Source organism: Pantherophis guttatus, chromosome 5 (genome assembly GCF_059756535.1).
Source record: "Pantherophis guttatus breed Tessera chromosome 5, ASM5975653v1, whole genome shotgun sequence".
NCBI classification, from domain to species: Eukaryota; Metazoa; Chordata; class Lepidosauria; order Squamata; family Colubridae; genus Pantherophis; species Pantherophis guttatus.
Window position 1 is genome coordinate 57,361,652 of NC_142067.1, and position 26,364 is coordinate 57,388,015.

Below are 26,364 nucleotides of genomic sequence, written 5' to 3' on the forward strand. Positions count from 1 at the left end.
TGCTGCTAAAAAAATATCCACCCTGTGAGAACAGAAAATTAAATTGGATACTGTAACTAGTAAACAAATTACTAATCTACATGGACAGATTACCTATCTAGTCTCTAATCTCTGCTCTCCAAGCAGAAATTAGGCATCCAATTCAGCATTCTACTCTATTGAGCTGCCGCACTATCAGCCTTCTCTACCACAATAATCCTGCAGGAGAAGGGCGGTATGGACCACTGGGATCTGTCAGGGTGAGAGCTGTGAACCATAAACACAAAGCTTTTGCTGTGTCCCAGCATAACAGATACAGTCCCCTTGCTGACCTTAATAGTAACACTAAAGTGACAGGTCAAGGTTGTTGTGTTGATAACTCAAATAAGCAGAGGATCGTGGTCCAAGTTAAAGAATTTGTTTTGGACAGGGGAAAGTGTGAAGAAGAGCAAGGTATCCAAAAAGAGAAACTACCTGGTTGGAGATTCAATTGTAAGGGATGTAAATTTAGGAAATGATACAGAAGTTTTGAAAGAGATCAGGTGTCTGCCAGCAGAGACAAGAGGCGTATCTTTAAGATAGTAAAGAATGCCAGCAAGAACTGTGATTTGATACTATTATACACTTTGGCACAAATGATCTGTCCCAAAAAGATGTACTTTGGAATGATTTCCAGAGCTTGGGGTACGAACTTAGTAGTATAGGCTGTAGGCTTACCTTTTCAGAGGTTTTACTAGTATATAAGGAACAAAAAGGAAAAGGCCAGCGTATAGCAGAGTTTAATGTGTGGCTAAAGGAATGGTGTAAAAAGGAAGGTTTTGATTATATTAATCATGATATCTTCACCTGGTCCAATGAAAAACTGTACAAAAAGTTTGCATCCATCAAAGAAAGGGACTGAGAGACTTCCGGTTTGCTTCTTGCCGCCGCTAGACGATCCCTTGGGATCGCCGCCCCATTGCCTGTAAAGAGCCGCCTTTACAACTGAAAGGCGGCTCGAAAAAACTCCATTTCCATGTGGAAATGGAGATAGAGCCGGCGGGGGCAGGTAGAGCTCTCTGCCTAGCCCCAAAAGTTTTTTTTTACTTTTGGGGACGAAGCAGATGATGCTCCCTATTTCCCTTGCCGTCGCTCCGGGCTTTGGGAGACCTCTGCTTATGCAGAGCTAGGCGACAAAATCAAGCCTACAAAACTAACAGAACAATTAAAAAGGATATGAGCTGGACCTGTGACCCTGAATCGCAAGTATTTCATCTATTTTATAACAATTATTGAAGAAGGAATTGGAAAAGGAGAAAAAGAATTTTTAAAAATGGCGACTGCCGAGGCTTGAGAAGGGGCTGAAAGGGAGAGTCCTTCCGTTCTCTATTAAGATACAAAGTAGCGGAATAAATACTTCTGGCTATAATTGAAGAAGCTCTACTTTTGTGTTTTGTTCTTCCTGGAGATCTGATATTGATCTTGGTTGGAAAGAAGTTTTTTTTTTCTTCTCTGCCTCTCTTTTCTTTTTTTTAAAATAGTTTGTCTGTGTGGAAATATGGCATTAAAGCTTGCAAAGCCGGACAAACAAGCGGGGGGGGGGGATTCCCCCATTAATAAATTACGTGAACAAGTTCTAAATCTCCAGTCTCAGAAAACTGATTTTAATATAATTGAATTTCTCTTGGAGGAGATTGTAAGAAGGGATGAGATTGTGAATCAGGACTTTAAAAAGTTTAAGCAGGAAATTAAGGAATTAGTGCAATCAAAGTTTGATATTTTGGACCGAAAGATCATAAAAGTGGCTAATGGTTTTGCAGAATTTATGATCAAATTGGATGCAAATACTAACTTATTAGAGTCTAAAGTGGAAGAAATTGAGGACAATTTGGATAATAGAATACAAAAAATTGAAAATGATTTGACAAACACTCAAGAAAATAGCTCAGAAGAAAATCTTAAAATGGAGGCTGATCAAAAGACTTGTAATGCAGAAAACATACAACAACGGATTGAAAGAGAAGTTTTAATGATGCAATATAATTTTACTGAATATGCAATTAGACTCAGAGGACTGCAGGAAAATGACAGAGATGATTTAAGGAAAATATCTTCTGAAATTCTGGCTGGGATTTTAAAGGTTCAACCTGAGGAAGTATTTTGTAGGATTGACAGAGTTTATAGAATAAATTCCTGGATTGTAAAGCAAAGGCAACTGCCTAGAGATGTGGTGATTTATTTTACAGATAAAGATATAAGAAATAATATTGTGCAAAATTCTTTCAATTCTACTTTGCAATTGTTTGGAAGAAAGATTTGGATTTACAAAGAGCTCCCGCCTAAGATGTTATTGGAAAGGAAGAAATTTGGTTTTCTGGTGACTGAGCTAAAAAAAAGAAAAATTCTATTCAGGTGGGACGCTCCAGTTGGTATAATATTGAGATATCAAGGAGAAAGATATCAACTAAATACTGTTGAAAAAGCGGAAGAATTTTATCAAAAAATCTTGAAAATGAATTTAACATCTTTAGGCACAATACAGGATAAGCAGAAGGAATTGGAAATAAAGGCAAAACATCGAATTATAGAGGCTGCTGTGGATAAATTGCTTTTGGACTCTTCAGACACCTCAGCTGGACTATCTACAAATATGAGAGAAGTGGCATCGGACTCCAATGTGATGATTCATCAAGTCATAGACAAGTATGGAAACCAATTAGCTGATACACAATTGATAAAAAAGAAATATGAGACACAAAGGCAAAACCAACAAGATCAAGTTATAAAGCAGAATGAAAACCGATCAGTTGATATACAATTTGCAGAAAGGAAACCAGGATGGAGATTAAACCCACAAAAAGAAAAGAAAAAAAGAAATAGGTCTCATAAAAATAGAAATTTCTAAATTAAGCAACAGTGAAGCCAGTTATTTTAAAAAAATGAATATGTGAAAAGACAGTGGAGGCGAAGTATTGGTTAATATTATCCTGAGGACAGTGACAGACTTCTGCAATGCCGTAATTTTGGGATGTGAAAAGAGCCTTAAACTGTTGGATTTGAATGATCTATTTTGGATTTCTTTCTTTTATCAATAAATATATTATAATTATCTTGAGCTATAAGGCATGAGAGCTACGCTGGGGCCTGCAGAAGATCTGGTTGTTACCCATTAGAATGATGGGAATTAATAATCCTGATGAAAGCCACAATTACAACTATATGGAATATAATCATAATGTCACTCGGGTGGTTGTTTTTTTTCTTTTATATATATATATGAGGATATTCATTACTGATGGGGGCAGATGATGACTGAAGATTTTGAACAAACTGTTGTACCATGATGCTATGTTACCCTATTATGGATGATGGACTCAACAATCTAGTGGAAAGACATCAAAGAAGATATTATATGGATTATAAATTTAAAGTCATTGACTTTTTTTTTATATATATAATGGAATATATATATATATATATATATATATATATATATATATTAGCAGAGTGGGCAGTGGATTAAAGATATTAAGAATTGTTGTGCATGGCAACTTTGTATGAAGTGGGTGGAAATAGGTTAGTTTATTGATTGTTTAGTCTAAGAAAAGGGATGTTTAAGTGATATATTTAGGGGAGTGGAGCAAATGGATAGAGTTGAATAAATGTTAAATTAGGATTTATGGGGTAGGCTGCTTAGAAATGTTATATTAATATACATAAAAGATTAAATGTTAAAGTAGGATTTATTATATAGTTTTAAAGTGGAAGGTTGTTTTGAAATGTTGTATTAATATATAGATATAAGTATGGAGGAGGAGAAAAAGGGCAGATTATTGCTAAATTGGAAATTATAATAATATTATAAGTTATAAATTAGAAGTTATACAATGTTACAGTAGAATGCTATTTTGAAATGCATGGTAAAAAGGGGAAGTAACAATATTAATAATATTATTAGTAAGTAAGGGTCAGTATTTAGAGGAGGGAGTAAGGGGATGGTAAAATATTATATAATCTGTTATGAATTGGGTTTTTGTTGTGAAGAAGTCACAGGGGGGATGGGTGGTGAGGGGGGGTTAGGGTGGAGGGGGGGAGAAAAATGTGGGGGGGAAATTTGTATTCAAAAACTTTTTCAATAAAAAAAAAAAAGAAAGGGACTGAGTTACTTGGCATTAAATTCACAGATTTTCTAGATAAACATTTTTTAAACTGAACAGCGGGGAAAGTTAATTAATACAGAACATTTCTGTCCCCAGCAATCTAACATTAATAGGGTTATCAGTGCATGTAACATAGATGTTAAGGCGGGTAAGAATATCAACCTTGCTTTCAAGCAAAAACAAGCATTTAATAGCGAGTGCCATACCCTGCGCACTAATCAAACAGGTGGTAAAGCAGTAGGGGCAATAACACAGATTATGTAGAAAGTAAACAGGGTCAGTCAAAATGAATTCAAATGTCTATACACCAATGCCCAGAGTACGAGGAATAACCAGGATGAATTAGAAATTCAAGTAAATATGATATTCTTATTACGGAAACTTGGTGGGATGGAACCCACAAATGGAACGTACAGCTAGAGGGATTTAAATTATTTAAAAGAAATAGACCAAATAAAAGAGGCAATGATAACTACCTCTCTACAGAAATAGAGCACAACAATGATGAAAACTGCCTGGAATGCATTTGGGTCAATGTAAAAGGGGGAAAATGGCATTGCTATTGCATAAAGAACTCTCTGACAAATTGAAAGATAAAAAGGACAACTATAAAAAGTGGAAAGAGGGGCACATAAGTAAGGCAAAATATTAGCAAATAGCTGGAGCCTGTAAAGATGAAGTGAGAAAAGTTAAGGCTCACAATGAACAAAGGCTTGCGACAAAAGTAAAAAATAACAAAAAAAAGTTTCTTCCAACATGTTAAAAACAAGAAAAAAGGCAAGGAAACAATTGGTCCATTGCTGGGAGAAACTGCCAAGAAGGTGACAAGCAACAGGGAGAAAGCAGAACTACTTAACTTGTTCTTTTGCATGTCTTTACACAAAGGGAAAAGAACAGTCCAATCTAACAAAAACAGCATCACAAAAAACAGATTAGGAACACAAGTTAAAATAGGGAAGAAAATGATAAGTGAGCACCTGTCTACCCTAGATCACCAGGATTACACCCCAAGGTTCTGAAGGAACTGGCCGGCGAGATCTCAGAACCACTGAACTATATCTTTCAAAGATCCTGGAGCACTGGGGAACTGCCAGAGGACTGGAAAAGAGCTGATGTAGTTCCCATCTTCAAAAAAGGGGGAAAAATAGATCCAGGAAACTACAGACCTATTAGCCTGACCTCAATACCAGGGAAGATTCTGAAAAAGATAATCAAGCAACGAATCAGCGAACACCTAGAAGCAAACAAAGTAATAACCAAAAGCCAACATGAGTTTGTCAAAAACAGATCATGCCAGACTAAACTTATTGCATTCTTCGACGAAGTGACAAAATTAGTGGACCAGAGGAATGCTGTCAATATAATTTACTTGGACTTCAGTAAGGCATTTGACAAAGTAGACCATAACCTACTACTTGGTAAAAAAGAAAAATGTGGGTTAGACAGCATTACCACCAGATGGATTCATAACTGGCTGACCAACCGCACTCCATGTGTAGTCCTCAATGCAACTGCATCTACATGGATGGAGGTATGCAGTAGGGTACCCCAGGGCTCTGTTTTAGGCCCAGTACTCTTCAACATATTCATCAATGATTTGGACGAGGGGATAGATGGGGAACTCAGCAAAGTTGCAGACGACACCAAGCTAGCAGGAATAGCCAACACTCCCGAAAATAGGCTTAAGACACAGAAGGATCTTGACAGATTTGAACATTGGGCGCTATCTAACAAAATGAAATTCAATGGTGAAAAAAGTAAGGTTCTACATTTAGGCAAGAAAAACAAAATGCATAGGTACAGTATATGTGGTACCTTGCTCAATAGTGGTGACTGTGAGAGGGATCTTCGAGTCCTAGTGGACAATTACTTAACTATGACCCAGCAGCTGCTAAAAAGGCCAACACAGTTCTAGGCTGCATAAACAGAGGGATAGAATCAAGATCACATGAACTGTTAATACCACTTTATAATGCCTTAGTAAGGCCACACTTAGCATACTGCATCCAATTTTGGTCGCCATGATGTAAAAAAGATGTTGAGACTCTAGAAAGAGTGCAGAGAAGAGCAACAAAGACAATTAGGGGATTCGAGGATAAAACATATAAAGAACGTTTGCTGGAACTGGATATGTCTAGTTTTATGAAAAGAAGGACTAGGGGTGACATGATAGCAGTGTTCCAATATCTCAGGAGTTGCCACAAAGAAAAGGGAGTCAAACTATTCTCCAAACCACCTGAGGGCAGGACAAGAAGCAAGGGGTGGAAACTAATCAAGGAGAGAAGCAACTTAGAACTAAGGAGAAATTTCCTGACAGATAGAACAATTAATCAGTGGAACAACTTTCCTCCAGAAATTGTAAATGCTCCAACACTGGAAGTTTTTAAGAAGAGATTAGGTAACCATTTGTCTGAAGTGGTGTAGGGTTTCTGCCTAAGCAGGGGATTGGACTAGAAGACCTCTAAGATCCCTTCCAATTCTGTTATTCTATTCTATTTTAATTACTGATATTCACTCTCTATACAAATGTGATCACTATCAACTGTAGTATAACATGATATCTTAGACACTATTAAGAATGTGGGAGCCTTTCAGACGATCAATCATGCCATGATCACCTCACGACTTTATTCCTATAACAGGCTCTGCATGGGGCCGCCCTTGAAGCCCACCGGAAGGAAGTCCACAATGCAACAGGCAGGGAATGATGAGCATCCCACAACATGAAATACCTCTGTTTGCAATTTGCATTGGTTTTCAGTTTATTTCTGGGTTTAGCTCAAGGTGTTTGTAACTACCTATAAAACCCTACGTGGCATAGGGCCTGGTTACTTGAGAAAATGCCTTCTCCCATAGTTTTTGCCTGACCAGTTTGATCTGGTAAGACTGGTACACTCTGGATTGATAGTGCACCAACTGCATTGTTTAGCCATCTGTCAAGGCCTAGAAGCACAACTTCTCTGCAGCAGTGTCTATCCTTTGGAATGAAGTTCCTCCTGGGATTTTAATCCCAACCTGCTAGTATTTTAAAGGGCCTTAAAGACCTGGCCTTTGGCCTAGGTCTTTGGAGGGGATACCTCTTTGTTTCTGTTCCCTTCTCGGTTATTTTCTTTGCAGTTGTTCTTATCTTGTGCCATGTGTGTCTTTTCTACTGTTCACTGCATTTAAATGTTTTAATAGTTGTAAACCACCCAGTCATTGGCAATTGGGTGACATGTACATTTATTATTACATACATACCGGTGACAAGGTGAAATTACAGCTGCCAGTTTGTTTAGCTGGTTAGCAGTTGGTCTACATACATACCGAGTTCTTCCTAAGAACTTAGGATGTTATAATTAGCATAGATCAATTAGCATTGATGATCCAAGTAGCATGGCCTTTTGTAATTCACAGATTGAAATTTTGTTAATGCACATATCTTCTAAGTGCTGCCCAATTTGTTTTGGTATGGCACCCAGTGTACCAATGACCACTGGACTACCACAGTGGGTTTATGCCATAAACTTTGAATTTCAACTTTCAAATCTTGATACTTTGTGACCTCCAATTCTGTTTTCTGTTCTACTATCCCCTAGCATTGCCACATCAATTGTCCACCCTTTCTTCTTTTCAATCTCCACTAATCTGGTATGTTATGTGCCAAGATTATATTATTTTCTATTTGGAAATCCCACAATATTTCAACCTGCTTATTTTCAACTACTTTTTCTGCTCTATGTTCCCATCAATTTTTCATTACTGACACATGATAATTTTTACAGATGTTCTAGTGACTCATTTTGGCAATTGTGTTATGTCATTCTTTATAATCAGTTTCTCCAATCTTCTCGTACAAGCTGAGTGTATGATCTATTGTTTGTTCTGCCTCTTTGCACAATTTGACAATTATTTTTAAATAATATGCTTTTTAAAAATACTTTTGAAATTTCACAATACAGAAATACTTACTTCTTGCGGCGGCGGCCATACAGCTCACGTCGCAATTCTCGAGAAATAGGCTTCAAATGCATAAAGTTACAGAAACCTCCTCTTGTACACTCTCTGGGAGTAAAGAAATTAATCAAACTGATTAATGAAGAATATTACAGCTTTCTCTCTGATTTTATTAATTACCTTTAGTCACATAAGATAATTTCTAAGAGACATAAAACAATAATAAAGACAGGTTTATTACCCCATTTCATACTGACGGCAACAAGCTTCTCTGAAATCTGTCACGGGGGAAAGCTCAGCATGAATTGGTTGTCCATTAAACCACCGATTGTTCAGATCAATCACAGCCTTTTCTGCATCTTCTTCACGTCGAAACTGAAATAATGTTTTATAAAAGGTTCTATTTAGTTTAATTGAATCAGAGGGAAAAGTAAGAAATAGAGGTGCACAAAATATTTGTTTCAGAATAGTTTGAGCATGAAGTGAATTTTCCCAAACATTCTGGAAGTGTTTCAAGCCACAATATTACTGTTGCTTGATTATCACATGGCACATCACATTTCAATAAAAAATACAAGAGACAGAAATACAAAATATGAAATATAAAATCTAGAATATTATAAATGTACGTCTAGATTAAATATAATTTTGCTTCATTTGTCACAGATAAGAAGTCTCCATTATAGGCTCTATTTTGGCACTATGTCATTATACGTTGAATAGTTTGTTTTTCAGCCTCACAGTCACAATTTGGTGATGGTATTTTGTCCCACCTGTGTGGGCATCTACCATGGCCAGTGCAAAATTAGTTCAATGTTGTCCATATTGCAGGAGCTGGCTTTTCCAAGATGCAAAGCAAACTTTGACATTGAAGGAGGGGGGGGGGGGTTCCTATCCAATGTTGTTTCCATATATTGTGTATGTTAAAATACCTTAATATTTTTTGCTAGGATGTTTTAAGTTTATGCCTGAAACATTTAGACATAGCATTTTGCATGCTCCTATAAAACATTTAGGTTCCGGACCTTTGTCTCCAAGAGAAAAGAAAATTATTTTGGCAAAATTTGGCCATTTCAAGTAGTATTGCTCTGAGCTTTTTGACTGGATGGGATTAAAAATTGACCCTGCCGCTTTGGACCTTGATCTTTGATATTTAATAGTAAGGATCTGAAAGAGTATAACTACTTAAACACAAGGAGGACCTTGGCTGTCTTAAAATAATGTCATTTATGGAAATTGGAATAGAAGACACTACAATAATGGGAGCAAGGTCAGCATATCTTCTCCATTCCTCTTATTGATGTTTATTTAGAAATATTTGATTTAGGGACTTCCTGAAAACTCCCTAAACATAGTCATTATAACAAATATCATATTATAAACTGATATATTAAACAAATAACAGTTAAAATAATAATTTAAATCAAACACATTTCCTCTGGAATGCTTAACACCTGCATTTTCCAATATTAGGAGACATTGGGAAAGCATGTATTTATTTCTAATACTTATATTTAAGCCAATCATAAAATTCTAGGCATTTTTGAAAACAAAAAAATTAAAATAATATTTTGTCAATATATCAATGCACTTACTGTGTGCATGTTGCAAAGGTACATTTAGTTAGGGTGAAAAAAGGGCGTTCTCTGCAGCTGACATACTCTTCAATTGCAGCTTATTTTATAGTTTATATGACATCTTTCTGTTGCAATCTAGGGCATGGTTTTTGTTATCCTGATTTTCATTTGTCCCTTGTTTAAGCCAAATAATCAATAGCAGAATATTAATTTTTCCATTAACAAATAGAAGTTTTCAAAAACCTCTAGCCTTAGTATGAATTTAAAAAGAATGCCATCTTATCATTATAACAATCAATTAATTCTATACATGTAAAGTGGCTTGTTAAAGTAAGCTACCTGACAATATTTTGTGACAATACTGATAATAAAAATAATACAAATAAGAGAAGGAATCATGAAAATTAGCTCAAACTAGAGGCTTCAAAAGGGAAAGAGGAAAATAACTTTTTCTAATCTAATTGTCTACTGTAATAAGATTTTAATAAAAGTCTTTTTAAATGAATGTCAGAAATTACTGTTTTAGAAAGTATATAACCTTTTAATAGCATATAGAGTTTTAACAGAAGTAAAGTATCAAATGTCTATGGAGATTCTCAGTCATCCAGGTCATGGTTGTCCCAAAGGTGCTTTTTTCTCTTTTTCAAGAGGCAACTGGACATTCTGGTTTTCTTTGAAGAAATTTCTTCAAAGAAAAACCAGAAAGTCAGGTTCTCTCTTGAAAAAAACACCTTTGGGATAAAGTATCAAATATCACAGAATATTATTTATTTTGCTTGCTTAGTTTCAACAGTGTTACCAAGACAAAGTTTCATTGGAACCTAATTATTCTAGAATGTTTCTGTATTCTAACCAGAATTTAGAAAAAAACATTCTCTTCAAAGGAGAATTTGTAACAAAAATTTGATGCATAACACGCCAGTCATTTATAGTGGACTTTGCCTGCAGTTAAGACATGTTACTGTGAAAATGTATACGTGTGCTTAGAAGTTTTACAGTACTTATGGCAGAGAAGTCATCCAGATATTCTTAAACAATGCTTTTTTATTGTTTAATCTAATGTATTGCAGATTCCAAGTTCTTTATAAAGAGCAATGAAAACATATCCAGGTATAGAAATGGAGCTTTCTGCATTCTTGATAAAGAACTTGGGCCCTGAAATGTACTAACTATGCTAGTAACTCTCAAACTTAGTGATACTGCAATTTCTGAAAAGTATAAATTTGTGTGCCCACCTGGCTGCCCTATGAATAAAATTAATGTTACAGTTGAGCAGAAATATATGTCAGAAGGCAGGACTATTTGATATATATATATTTTAATCACAGGGCTTCTCAAATTTTGTGGCATGGCAGTTGCCCACTGCAGGCTTGTGGAGACAAAAAGAAGAGCAAAACCTTGAACAATTTCCAACAGGGGTCCCACTGCTTCAGCAAGCCTGACCAGACTTTTCTTAATGTGACCCACCTCTATGTTGATCTTATCTCCCACCATCTATAGTTTGAGAATCACTGGCCTTACAATGAATCCTTCTCAGGCACTCTGAAGATCATTTTTCCAACTGTCTTTGAGTACTGTGCACATTCTCTCACACTTTGTAAGAATGTTATTACCGTATTTTTCAGAGTATAAGACGCACTCCCCCCCCCACAAAGGCTGAAAATGTGGGTGCATCTTATACTCCGAATGTAGCTTTTTTGAAGGTTTTTTTCAGCCCTAAAAAGGCGCTCAGCTGTGCTTTAGAAACTTTTTTTCAGCCCTAACGAGGCGCTAGCAAGTGAAGAAATCTCCTTGCTTTGCCTGCTTTTCTCATTGCTGCTCCTTCTCAGCTGTGCTTTAAAAGCTATTTTTTATCCCCAAGCAGGGGATAAAAAGTGTGCATGTGCACTGAAAACCAACAAACCAATGTGATGAAGCTGACCAGACTCAGGACACTAGCCAGATGAATACCTAGTAGGCAGATTTTTTTTTCTTATTTTCCTCCCCAAAAACTAAGCTGTGTCTTACTCCGGTGCATCTTATAATTCAAAAAATACAGTATTTCATTGACATTCAAAGCAGTACATTTAAAGATATTTACATTTTAACCAGCAGGCATGGATATTTACCTGTTGTTCATGTAGATTAGGGATGTGCACAGAACAGCTATTTTAGGGTGGCTTGTGCCTAAATTGAAATACGGATTTGGTTCAGATACAAAATAAATTGGGATTGTTTTGTTCCAGACATAGAACAAAAGGAGGCCAAAATACCTTCAGGGCAGTAGAGATGAGTGGAAAAAAATTATCAGGAACTTTGGTGGCCAAGGGCATTTAGGGGTGGAGGAATGGAAAGCATTGGGAAACTAGGGAAAAGGTAGTGGGATATGCTATGCTGCTGAAAAAGGACAATGTGCAACAAGCTTTCTCTACTTTGGGTAAAACACTCTAATTTTTCTGGGTTTTGTTCTAGACTTGAAATAACAAAAGCATCCTATATTTTCTGACCAATCATGGTCTCATCTGCAATAGTCTAGCAAATGCAGCATGGTTTAGGTTCAAAATAAATCACATACTCCATTTAGTATGCCTAATTTACATCTGTATTCATTTCTACATCTTACCTTTACATATACGTTTCCAACCAAATGATCTCCAAGGTTATCACAGACATTCATTTCTTCTACTTCACCATATTTTTCTTCCATTTCTGTGAAGACCTCCTAGATAGACAAAAAGCTTACTGTCACTGAATTATTTTCAATATGACACAAAAAGAAAACTATTAAATACATAAATAGCCATCACAATAATTATTTTATTTAAACTTTATTTTATATTTTTTTCACCAATTACCAAATGGTTTTGGTGGTTTGCAAATAATAAGAATAAACTCAAAAGGCAGCTTTACTTGAACAGCTTACATCCTGCAATGATACCATCAAACAGTAAAATCTGCCTATTCCATGTCTTGGGAATGGTTCAATGGGTAAAGGGAGGTGCCAAATCCAGTTTAAACATCTGGCTAACTATGTAATCAACCATAATAAATTCAAATTTAATTACTCACTCAGGTTTGCACACAACATGTAGCCTAAAAAGCATTGGGCAAATTTTTTTAAAAAATATTTTACTCCATTATAAATATCAGAATGTAGATTTAACTACAGTAAAGTAGTTCTTGATGTTCCACATTTACAAAAATGTCTAAGCTTTATTCAGTATAACATACCTCAAAGAATTCATCATAATGTTCCTGCATTTCAACATCACTCACAGCACCTGTAAATATCAAGTCACATTAATTAGAACCTGTTTTGTACTGTAACAATACAAAGGTCTTTTGAGCATACAGTTTATTATTTTTAGTGAAATGACAGTAGAAGCCGTCTACTGGAGTAAAAAATATATAATAAATATAGCTAAAAATTAGATATAGACCATGAGCAGTTCTGCAAGTCCCTAAAAAAAAACAGTAATTTTTATAGTTTCAATCAACAACCCAAACGCATACTTTCATAATAGTTGAGTGATAACTGAGGAAACTAATCTGATGTTAAATACTCCAACATTACAGTTTTTGTAAGTATCTTTCAAATATAACTTCTAGGACTAAAGTAAGAAAAGACATTAAATATTCTAAGGGAATATCATGTTAAAATTATTATTCCTAAAAGTAAATTTTTTTTTTTTTTTGGTGATACAACTAAAACTGCTCACAATCGTACAATTGAGCACAGCTATTAACACAATATATTCCTTCAATAAGCCCTCCATTTTAATTGTATTTACTGATTGGAGGAGGAATTTTGTTCCAAATATCTTGCAAATTTCATAACAGTTAAAGCAAGCCGTGCAATATTATTTCCATGCCTTAAGTTGAACACTTTATAGGCAATTAGGCCACCTATTGAATGCAAATGTTTTAAATATACTTAATTCAAATGAAAGAGTATGGCAAAAATTGATGGCAAAAAAGTCCTTTACTAAACAGATATTAATGCTGTTTATATCCATTTAATCCAATTTTAAATACAATGGAATAGCTTAAAAGATTCTAGTTCATTGAAAGCATTTTATACTTTCAAATAACAAGCTTTACAAACAAGAGTCTGAAATGATGATGTCTGGGAAAATTCAAGTAGTTGTTTCCCAAACGCTTTATAATTCTTTATCTATGATCAACTTTAGATATATTTCATTAAAGATAACAGCAATGTATTAACAGACAGCCCAGTGCCTTCAAGATATATTGCGGTATAACTTCTATAACTGCTAACAGTATGCCGAGAGTGTGGGAACTATAATCCGATATATATGTAGGACAATCAGTTCAGGAAAACTGGCTAATGGCTACATTTACCACTTAAATTAAAACAACACATATAAAATTGGATACTAAACACTAATAAATATATCTACTCATTTAAATCTTTTATGAGGTTTTAAAATGCATTAAAAGAGTCTCAACAAAATTCTGAAATATGCTATTTATACCGTAATTTAATGGCTATCTATTTGCTCAGATTCTCTTAGTACATCAATTGTTGCCATTTGTGATTTTCCTAAATTTAATAAAAGTATTTTCCTGTAAAAGATAATCCTAAATAAATCAAATTACTAAATAGTACTCTGGACTAAATGCATATAACATCAGAGTACTATTACTAGATGCTATTGATGCCATTGTATTACAGCAAAGGGGAGCACAGTAGTTAAACAATGTAAACATTTAATAACCAAACTGTCTTCTAACAAACCATGCAAATCCTTAACAGCAAAATGCTGTTGATTATTTAATAACTTTAGTAACACTAAATTTTAAACACTATATTTGAATGTTTATTACATTATTTTGAAACATACCTGCTGCTGAATGTTCAGCTAGCAGATTTTGGGCCAATTGTAACAACTTCACAGCAAACCATATAGCTTAAATATAAATTAATTTTTAGGCTGAAGGAAATTTTAACATATGTTCAGATAATGATGTATCACTGCATATTATTTAGCAGTGGGAAACGGAGACAGCACCATAATTTGTAGATTGTGCTTAACTATTCTTGATCATTGCATTGTTTAACTGCTTCAAGAGCAAATCATAGACTGGCTCAATTATTTACCCTTTTAAATCATTTATTTCTACTGGTGTACAGTAGACAAATAAGATTTTCATATTTCATAACTACATAGGTATTCAGTTCAAATTAATTTTCACATTTTCCCATTACTTACTAAATTTCAGTTTTCAAATTAAGAAATAAATTTTAAGTGTACCTACACAGAGAGGTCAAATTAAAGTGATTTAAACATCTAAATATAGATGGAACATTTTAAATTAAGTTAACGTGCTGTTGATCTAATCACTGAATAACAGCAAGTATCAAAAATACACTGAAAAGACTGGGGCTAGGGGCAAGGACCAAGAAGCAGAACAATGACTCAAGGTTTTTAACTTGTTCCTTTAAAAAAGCAATACATGTATATATTTAAAATAGGTGGGTAGCCAAAATTTGGGATGGGAGGCTGGGTTTTGAGGACAAAAATTTTCAGACACATTTTACAAAATGTGGTCAGTTTGCTTTGTTAAACTAAAAATGGTAGATCAGCTTCAGTTGACACTGAGCTCTGACAATCAAGCCCAGGGAACCAGTGAAGGAACTTGTATGAACTTACAGCGCAAACCGTCAGCAGACTGGGAAGAGTTTTGAGGGTTACGGTAAATGTTCAAGAGGGCAATGGTCTGAAATACAAAACGCAACAACTTTATATTATGGAAAATAAGTTTAACAAACTGATTTCCGTCTGGTGATCACTTTTAGTTGAGTCTCAGTGCTGAAAGAGAGAATGTTATTTTCTCCCACGAGAAAAATATGTGTCCCTTTTGAACCACCCTAACATTAAAAAATAGAGATCTCACAACACTTTACTATTGTATTAATTTCAAATGCAACAATTCTATTTTAATAATTGATCCTTGATGCCATAAAAATCATGTTAAAATGTCTGAAACTGGTTGTCTTAACACACAATAATAAGGTTGTCCTGAAATCTCTATTGTCTAAGAGCGTTAAGGTGAAACAAATTCTAAGTTTCACTTACCGTTAATGGCAAAAAAAATTCAGACAAAAAGACCAAGACTTTTGATAAATGCCTAATGCTTAGTCTTAACAATACAAAAGCAATGTTTCACATTCTCCTAAAGAAAATAAAATTCTAATCAATTTGTTTGTTAAAGGCCATTCTTTTTTGCATATACCTAGGCATTTAACAAATTCTTGATCATTATGTTAAGAGTTCCATCACTTGTCCTGTTTGCAACAGCTTTATGTCAGCAGCTCAGAAGCCAACATGATTTTCTCATATTTAGGAATGGGCTCTTTAACACCATTCTTAAAAAAAAATTTCTCCAACTGTGGGACTTACAGTGTGAGCCGTCAGCCGTCTGTGCACTGTTTTGGGGATTACGATAGATGTTTTGAATCAAGATGGTCTGCGGGGAAAAAAAAATAAAAAGGGGAATTCTACTGGCTGCTGTGCATATAACAGACAATTGCAAAGAGACAACTTTTTGTGAATTGCTTAATTTTTTTTTCAAATTGTATGCTATTTTCTTTTGTATTTGTACCATGTTTTTAAAATACCATTCAAGTATTCATATTATGAAAACAGTTACTAATTTCACCAAGAAGCAACTATTTAGAAGTGGAATAACATCTTTGTAACTCATTAGCCAATCTGTGAACATCTTTTCATTTAAAATTAAACCCATTCAGTTTAGATATAGAATGACAGCTTAATGCCCACAATATATGTCAATATATCAAGATGATTGCCATACAGTCTCCAGTCTTATCGAGATTCTTCTTGGTGGAGTTTCTGTTTAAATAATATGAGTTTCTAAATGTTCACTTTTTGCAGATCTTTAAAGAAAGATTTTCCTTTCAGTCTTTGTACTTTTCTACTTGAAGAATTTGCCCAGGCAGACTTGAAACCTTACATTTGTACCGTTCTTCTTAATATCAAGTTGTCTGAAAAAACAAACCATGTTTAAGTTAGTAATCTAATATCTCAGAATTGAATTGTCCATATTAGTTTAAGTTGCTCAACGTTACTTAATAAAAATGTTAGTTTACATGAGCTTTTATTTGAGCTGATATAAACTACTGTATTTACAAAATTGTTTTCAGAGCATATTTCTTTTTATAAAACCAGCCAGTGTTAACCTGTGACCCTTAGCCACTGTAAAATAATTGTTTTATCAATTGTTGATGTTTCTGTACTAATGATTGATTCTAATTGCTAATACTGTTTTTATGTCAGCTGGCATGAATCTGCATGATTTTTAAAAATCATATTCTTTAGTAATATACCTCTGCATTAACCATAATAATGTAAGCTAGAGCTATTGCGTGTTACCTATCGCAAAGAAAATTGGAGAACACACAGGACAGAGTAATTCAAATTAAATTAATTTACTCCATATTTTATAGTTCTCAATTCAGGCTAACTGACCTTTCAGCATTTCTGTAAGCATATCTAGTTACTATACAGTGGTATCTCGGTACTCATCGTTAATTAGTTCTGGGAGATGAGATGAATATCAAAAATGATGACCACCAAACACATTTTTCCCATAATGAATAATGTAGTGAGTCACGAGGCAGAAAACCACAACAAGTTCTAACTTGTGCGTTGAATATCCAACAAACAATGAGTACTGGGACAAAATTTTTGCATCAAAATTCAATGAGTTGATTTCCAAGGTGCCACTGTACAATATATAGAACTAGTACTCTGTTCTACATCTAACAGCTACTGGTGTTAAAAGCTGTTGGAAAATTCAAGTTAAAAATTGTAAATGTAATAATACATTTCTTAGCAAAATGCTATTGCAACTAGTCTTTAAATTTTTAAGTTTTAAATTTTTAAAACTTAAATTTATAGTAACTGAATTGTAATGCCACAGAAACCTGATATCTTTAATAATCTACAGTGGTATTAAATTTTAAACAATATGTTTACATTTAGCAGAGCATTAAACCACGGGTCTCCAGGTCCATGGACCAGCACTGGGCCACAGCATGCCAGCAACTGGGCCACGCAAACAAGCAGAAGCCCCATCCGTGGGATGCAGGCAGCATACGAAACCACTCCCCCTCCGGTCCACGGAAAAACCTCTCTGTATTGAACTGATCCCTGGTGCACAAAAGATTGGAGGCCATTGCATTAAACAATAGCATTTTACTGATTATTAAAGATTTTAAAAGCATTAAGGCAGTTTAAAGATGGAAAGCAAAAATATATTTTCCTGTAAAGTACTCCAATACTAAAGAGGTTAAGAATCTATCTGGATATTAAACATACAGGAGAAATCCTCTACAAGATCTCCATGCTTTCAAAGGCCCATCAAAGAACAACATTTGCTAATAGTTTCTAATTATAGTGTGTTTTGTTTGGAGTGCCATGTAGCCTCCTCTCAACTACTTCAGTTTTCAGGAAAGGAATCAAGATCTTCTTTAGCTAAGCCTTTTGATTTGCACTAATATTTATTACTGTTTTACTGATGTTGTTTATATCTTATTTTACACTCTATAAAGTTCTTAAGTATCCTACTGGTAGATACAAAAGGTATAAATAAGGCAGCAAGATTTTTCAAAAGGACCAATCATTATGATCATGTTGTGCCAGTAAGATGTCATCTGCAATCAGCCTCCCATTTTTCCAGGTACAATTTAAAGTTTTAGCACTTACTAATCAATTTATTGCCAGCTAATCTGAAGTAATTTCTTCTCTCATATATATATAATCATATATATATTATTTGAATAGTTTGGCTAAATATTTCTGTTAAATTAGTTGTGATCAGCCCAATGTCTGATTACCAAAAGTTTTAGCAACACCTAATAATTTCGCCTTGTTTGGAAGCTAAGCAGATTGGCTTTATTAATATTTGGATAGCAGACTAACTTGGAATACAAACTAGACTGCAATATTGAAAAACATCCTGAAGCAATGTTATAATTTTTAGGGGGAGAAGCAAAAGCATTGCACTCTCAACTTTTATCCTAGCTAGCTTTACTAAACAGTGTTTGAGTATGGCAAAATTTGCATCACAAATAGCTGATGTCTTGTTTTCATAACAAATGTTTATTATTTTAATTTTTAGGATTTTTAAGAGATAAAAAGCTGAAATATATGGAAATTGATACATTAAAAAGTTTGCTATTTAATAAAATAAGACAAAGTGTGCATTAAAAGATTTGTGTACTACTAGTAATAAAGCTATCTTGATAATTCACAACTAGGTCAGAATAGATCTTATACATTTAAGAATTTGGAGATTAAAATGCCTACAATCTCATCATGGCTATTATAGCAGAACTGATTAAAGCTCAACCTGGAGATCACCAGATCACCAATGACAGTCCTAAACGACAATGTGATATACTTGATTTTTACTTATTAGGATGTAGAAATATTATCTATTTTAATGACATTAAAAATAACTGGACTGGAGTTAGCATGAAATGAAAAGCTGAAATCTATGTTGTGCTACATAAAAACCCATTCAGCAAGACCTATTACACTGCTCAAAAAAATAAAGGGAACATAAGCAAAAGACATCCGAGATCTGAATGAATGAAATAGCCTTATTAAATACTTTGTTTGTTACATACAGTAGTTTTGTGTTCCCTTTAGTTGTTTGAGCAGTGTATAAACTACTGTATGTAAAGAACAAAGTATTTAATAAGGCTATTTCATTCATTCAGATCTCGGATGTCTTCTGCTTGTGTTCGCTTTATTTTTTTGAGCAGTATATTTCACCTATATTTCCCTTGAAGAGTCATTTTCATGCCAGCTTTTTTTTGAAGTGCACGAATTTACACATATTTGCAATTTTATATAACTACTTATCAGAAAAAAGATCAGAGGTGGTTTTAGTCAAATTAGATTTCTTCAGTTAAAAAAGGCATTTATTTATTATGCCAAATATGACCCAAAAGGTTATCACTGACTGGTTTCTAATATATCACAGTCAAAGAAGTATTATTTTTATCTGCTACAGAATAAAATAATTTAAAAGGGCGGGATTTAGAAAAGTTAATTTCTTATTTAAAAAACTTTCAACCAATTAGAAATTATTTATAAATATCAAGTTTTAAAAGTTATAGCTGCATAAAAAGATGTAAAAAGAAAATACACAAACCTGACTAAATGTTGGTTTATTGTGCAACCGAGAACATCGATCTCCATGGCGACATGCTCCAATTTTGAAATAAAAAGAACAGTTGACTCTGAAATCAAATAAAAATAAAGAAATTTTTGAAAGTTAGTGATCAGTAAAATCAGCATGCAGAGAAATAATAAATCAACTAGACAGGACATTTTCAGGCTAAAAACCAGAAGATTATGAGTTTTAGTCCTGCCTTAGGCACAAAAGCCTGGATGACTCTGGATCAGTCACTCTTTCTCAGCCCAACCTACCTCACAGAGTTGTTGTGGTGGGGAAAATAAGAGGAAGGAATGTAAGTATGTTCACTGCCTTGATTTACTTACTAAAAATAATAAAGGCAGGATATATATAAACAAAATAAACTTACATATAAAACAGTTCATAAACTGTGCTGTACTTCTCAAAATTGTCTCAATCTAATCTTAGATTGATTTCCTTGAAAATTCCACAAACAAAGCTAAGCTTATTCCCAAATACTATATGGTTGAACTGGGATGTAATTTAGATATGCTTCATACAACAATTTAAATCAGGGAAGATCTATAGAAGAACCTTGTTTTTTCAAATCTTGAGATTCTCAGAATACCGTATATAAAGTAGAAAAAAATCTGACCATACATTATGTGGAAATATTTCATGATAATTTCCTGAACCTATCTATGCAAGCTATTTCCTGTCAATAAAAATAACATAGGAAAGCCAAATAAAGCATTTTCAGAGCAATAAATATGGATAGTACATCTTGTAAATTAAAACTAGGTAATATTAGGAAACATTATAAATATTCAAGCCATTGTTTTCAATTTCATTTAGTATAACTAAGAAACGGAATCTTCATTTAGAGTAGTGTTAAAGCTTTTCCATACTACTGTTTCCCCGAAAATAAGACACGGTCTTATTTTCTTTTGACCCCCGAAATATGGCCTTGGCCTTATTATCGGGGTGTGTGTGTGTGTGTGTGTGTGTCTTATCCCTAAACCTTGGCAGGCCATATTCGGTGAGCCGGACTCAGGAGAAGAGAGAGAGGAGGCCTGCGAGAGAGCCCATTTCTCACGTTCTTTTTTTCCTGGGCGGCGGCAGCGCATTCAGGTCCCCGAATCTGGCTTGCCAATCTCAGCCAGCAAGGGGGAGTGGCAGGTGGGGAAGCGGAGAAGCGAGACGCATGGAGCGAGACGCTTCCTCCTCCTTCCCTTCTCTAGCTTCTGCTCATTGGGGATCGCCTGGCTAAGTCAGACACTGGAGCAGCCGCCCCAGGGACTCTGGCATCCTGGCATCGTCATGGTGGCTGCATTCACCCCCCACACCTTTCCGCTGCCTGAGCATTTAACCCAGCTAGTGGGCTCGTCAGAGCAGCCCCCTCACCACCCCTTCCCCCTAAGCTGCTCTTTCCCGCTTGCAAATAGCAAATGATGAGAAAAAAAAAGAGAGAGACGGACGGAATGGGGAGGGACCTCGGCTGTCAGCACCCATGCCGATTAAACTTTCAATTAGCTCCTCTTATCAAGTCACATCTCAGAGCTCCAGTCCTGGCAGGTTGAGGCCATTTTTAGCATCCAACCCACACACACACACAAAAGGTTTGCCAAGGGCGGGGTTGGGTTGGAGACGCAGGCAGCGGGGGAAGGCGATCCCCCCACCTCTCCCCTGGCAATCCCAGGGCTGGCTGAAATACCCCCTCCCCGCTCTCCCGCCGCCACTGCAGGACTTTTGGCATTCACGGGGACCAATCGCCAACCACACATGGGGGGCTCCTTTCCACGTGGGGAAGTGGCGGGATGTCTCTGTGCCCTCCCATTGTGTGGAGCCGGGCAGACAGGGAAGCATGGTGGGATCCCCCTGTGCTGCCTTCCAGTCAGGGCAGGGAGGGAGGGAGGCTGCTTGCAAAATCTGCTTGTTGGGACTGCAGGCTCCCCCCCCCCGGCCAGCCAGGCTCCTCTCCGGCCTCAACTCTTCACGCCATGTTGCTTGCCCAGCAGCTGCGCATGTGTCTTAAGTATTGGGGGGGGCTTATTTTGGGGGGGAGGCTTATTTTACCGCATGCGCTCAAAAGCCCAATTGGGCTTATTATAGGGACATGTCTTAGTTTCAGGGAAACACGGTACTACTACTACTTCCATACTCCTACCTTATGTTATTAGTTATTTCTTTTGGGGGGAAAACATTTAGAGATTTTACCTGACACAGCACAATATTCATAAAAGCAAACCATGGACTGGTTATGATATATAAAACCAGCACAAGTATTTGACAAATTAGGCCTGAGTTAAGAGTTACTTGTTAATTTCAAGTGTTATATAGTGAATATATATAGCTACTTCATAACAGAAGTGCTTGTTGTACATCAGAAATTGTCAACTTTAAATATTATAGCATAATGCTGACTGATAATAGATGTGAGACTACTGTTAGATCTCTAAATGTTAAACAACTGTGAACCAGAAATCCATGATGTTGCAAACCAATTCAATTTCAAATTCACTGGAAGATTGGGATGAAAGAATTCTACAAAGACTCAGGACATCATACATATCCCAAGTAATCAGAATCATCTTCGGTGAGGAGTGACACATAAATTTAATAAATAAATAAAATAAATCCTTGGCCAGACTCCAAGAGGTGGCTATATTTTAAATCAAGTCTTCATTGAAGAATGACCTGGAAATGGGCAATATTATAGTTATTTTTCATAATCTTATACTGTACTTCCTAATCTAGATAAGACTCATAACTATTGCCAATCTACCGGGAGAATGGAAGATTAAAAATTGACACACCCTTTTGCTGAACCTGTGGCTAAGTTCTGGATCTCCAGAGATGGCCATAGCACTTGATAAAAGTGCCCTGAGGCATTTCCCTTTTTTACGGATCTCCTAGTTTATCAGGGAGCTGTAGGAAATAAATCAACTGAAACAGCTGGAAGACTAGAACTTGATCAAACATACATATGAATTTGTTTCAGTTACATTGTAAAGTTAAGTATTAAAAAACATATTTTGTTGCTTTTATTGCATTGGCAGAATATGCCCTAGAAGCCTTGTTTAGTGAACAAAAAACAGGAAAGCTCTTTCGACAGGCCATTGTGGAATGTTTTGCCACATTTTGCTGATAAAATTGCTCATTCACTCAGGTTTGAACTTTGCATGGATGGGGTCTGAACAAGCACTTGGGATCACTTCTGCAATATATTGCCTAGGATTCATTTTGGTCATATTTATTATTATTTATTTATTATTTTATTAGATTTCTATACCGCCCTTCTCCTGAAGCACTCAGGGCGGTGAACAGCCAAAGGATAAAACACAAGAGTACAAAATTTAAAATAAATTAAAACAGATTAAACAATTTGGCTCAATTTTAAAAATATCCCATAATTAAACAAATTAAAATTAGTATTTAAAATTTAAATTTTAAAATTTTAAAAAGGAGATTTAGGCCAGGCCAGCTTGATGGAATAAAAACGTTTTAAGCGTGCGGCGGAAGGTGCGCAGGTCCGGGATCCTCCGTATCTCCGGGGGGAGCTCGTTCCAGACTGTAGGTGCCCCCACAGAGAAGGCTCTCCCCCTGGGGGCCGCCAGTCGACATTGTTTGGCTGACGGCACCCGGAGGAGCCCCTCTCTATGGGAGCGTACTGGTCGGTGGGAGGCTATTGGTGGTAGCAGGCGGTCCCGTAAATAACCAGGTCCTAAGCCATGGAGCGCTTTAAAGGTGGTAACCAGAACCTTGAAGCGCACTCGGAAGACCACCGGGAGCCAGTGCAGCTCGCGCAGGTGTTACATGGGAGCTCCACGTTGCTCCCATAACCACCCGCACGGCGGGTGGTTATGGGAGCTCCATCACTTGCTGGATGAGCTCTATCACTTGCTGGATGAGTCATACCCTACTTGGTTTTTCCAAGCCACAAGGACTGGGGTATGAATAACTGGATCTGATATATAAGCTCTTCTATAGGGGAGATGGTAATGAAGAAGCATTCCTGGATCTGTTTTCAACAACTACTGCCATATAGGGAAGACTATAGAAAATATGAGGCTGCAACTGCAGAGTACCTTACTTAGATGAAGAGCATTAGAGACAAGTATGGATTAGGCAGCCAGTCAGAAGCCTCTGTCCAGCTTTGCTTGATGGAAAACGGGAGGACCTGGTGACAGTAACTTATCCATTTACCATTTCCAAAACAATTACTTGAACGTGTTCTCCATGGAACTTCTTTTCTAAAGCTATCCAAAAAATGCAACTGATCAAAAGGCAGATCAACCTGTCTACTGGCAGATAATTTACTCCAGCTATGTAGTACTCATTTGCAGGAACTTGAAATGTCTCTCAATAAGTTTCCAAGTATCATTTAAAAAGGCACCTTTAACTTATAAACCTGTTTATGGTTTGGCTTCTATATTTTTCCAACACTATCTTTTTCAAGTAAAATAAACTGATCTCGTCCATTTGTCTTAAGAGGGAATATTGAAGATTCTGCCCATTATGTGATGCGGTGCGGTGGATTTAAAATAATTATTTTTTTATCACTGGATATCATTCTGGAACAGCCAACCTCTGGATGGCACCCGTTCTAGTGGTCAGGAAGATAGATAAAACAGAACTGTAATAATCATTGCTTGAATTACAAATAAGTTTGTTAATGGTTTTGTTGCTATGTATCAATTGTATGTGTTTATTTTAGGGATATTTTGATACTGGGGAGAGTAAAGGAGAGAAACCCTCCCACAAATAAATAAAATGTGCATAGCACATAGTTTTAACAAGCGAGGGTTTCTTTAAAATCTCAGAGGATCTCAAAAGGCTATGAGAAAACTTTAAAGTGTTCACTTCGCATTATAAATAAAAAAATGGTGGCCAGGCGAAATTTTTCAATCCCTCTTCCCTTAAATGTCTTCGGCCGAACCGAGAGGGGATGTCTAGCTAAAAGCAGGGGATTTTTCTCCAGGGTTGTTAGCAACAAGAGCTTTTGATTTATGGGAAGACTTCCCGCCCGAACTATTTGCAATGAAAATACTGAAAAGGGCCGCCTGGGGCCTTTAGTGTTGTCTCCTTTCTGACAAAGTCTTCTCACGTGGGCTTCCGCCGCCATAAAAAAAGGGACCGTTGGGATAATGGGCCGCCATAAAAAAGGGGGCCGTTGGGATAACGGGAAAGCAAAGAGGAGAAACGGACTGAGGAAGCCCTCGCCGTCAGCAGCCCGCCATGAGTGGCTCTTCCGGAAGAACGCGCGGGCGATTATGCCACGCGCTCCTCCTCCTCCTCCAGAAAGAGGAAGAGAGGGCGCGCGCGCGCTGCCTAATTGCAATCTGGAGCGCTCCTCCAGTCTGCACGAGGCATTCAAGCAACAGCAAGTTGTGGAAGAGGCAGCAGTTTCGCGCGCTTGGGGTTCCTAGAGCTGAAGAGCGCGCACGCGCGAATTTCAGACCGAAAGAAAGAATAAGAGCTCCTCGTGGGTATCCATTGCTATGAATGCTCTCTGCCAGAGCGCTATCACAAGCCTCGTGCCCCCCCGCCCCCGCTAAATCCCAGACACTTCGGGGACCTCGGAGGGAGAAAAACCTCAGAGTGGGGCACTTACTTGTCTTTTTCGGTACCGAAGATGGAGGCCAGATACTCCGCCATCTCTCCCAACCTGCCCGGCCCGGCCGACCGCCGGATCCCTTGGCACCCACCTAATACGTCACAAGTCCGCGACGGAAATATCTGCCGTCCCACCACCCGTGAAATGATCGAGCGCCTATGACCAATCGGTACAGAAAGGTGGGGCTCCTGGGAAATGTTTCACGCATGCGCTTGGTGCTACCGTCGCGGAGTACTCCGCGCGCGGCTACCCTCTCTTTCGGCTCCGGGTGGCTCAGCCTTAGCGGAAGGTTTCTGTACCCGCTCCAGAGGATTAGTTTCAGGGGCGTCCTTTTCGATTTATTCCTTCTTTATTCTACCGTTGATTTTTTTAAAAATATCCCAATTAAAAAGATTTAGTTCCCATCATATAACATGTTTATATTATTTAAAGCGGTGAATTAAGTCAGTGTGATAAATGGTGGAAAGGTTCTGATAAGAACACCATAGACGAGGACTTATTTCAGGATGATGGGCCTGTTGCAATAGCTTATTGATATTGGAAAGAGAAACGTGCACAGGACAAGTAATTTACATTGGGTCTCCCATCGAAGTACTAATTAGATCCACCTTCTAGTGACTTATTAGGGGGAGGTAAGGCAAGATTGGCTGGATTTCATTTGATGATATATTTACATAATTTTCGTTTAAAGGCAACAAAAATATTTGCCAAAATTGGTTAGAATAAAGTGTTGAATGTAAATTTGGGAATATGGCCAAAAATATTTCTAAATTTGGTATTTTAGATAAATTGACAATAGACAATGCAGATGTGAATATTATATAACAGTGATGGCAAATGAACAGAACTATACCTTTGTATCATAGGAGATTCTCTTTCATGACTTTTGTAGTCTTTCCCTCATTCACAATTATTTTTTCTCTTAAGAAATGTGGCCAGAATG

The 26,364-nt window shown here is 36.5% G+C and overlaps 1 protein-coding gene across 2 annotated transcripts in view; it reads right to left on the reverse strand.

Annotated features, from left to right (window-relative positions):
* U2AF1 (U2 small nuclear RNA auxiliary factor 1) overlaps positions 1-25,617 on the reverse strand; it is a 28,319-nt gene extending 2,702 nt beyond the window's left edge. Inside the window, exons 1-7 of one of the 2 annotated variants that reach the window (XM_034423915.2) lie at positions 25,419-25,617; positions 19,820-19,907; positions 15,286-15,352; positions 12,842-12,891; positions 12,234-12,332; positions 8,296-8,429; positions 8,070-8,162 (exon numbers count right to left, since the gene is read on the reverse strand). In XM_034423915.2, coding sequence (XP_034279806.1) covers positions 8,070-8,162; positions 8,296-8,429; positions 12,234-12,332; positions 12,842-12,891; positions 15,286-15,352; positions 19,820-19,907; positions 25,419-25,462 — 575 coding nt within the window. In that variant the 5' untranslated portion in view covers positions 25,463-25,617. Of the gene's footprint in view, positions 1-8,069; positions 8,163-8,295; positions 8,430-12,233; positions 12,333-12,841; positions 12,892-15,285; positions 15,353-16,035; positions 16,103-19,819; positions 19,908-25,418 lie in introns of both variants that reach the window. The other variant, XM_034423916.2, reaches the window with a different exon arrangement.
* Between the last annotated feature and the right edge of the window lie 747 nt (positions 25,618-26,364).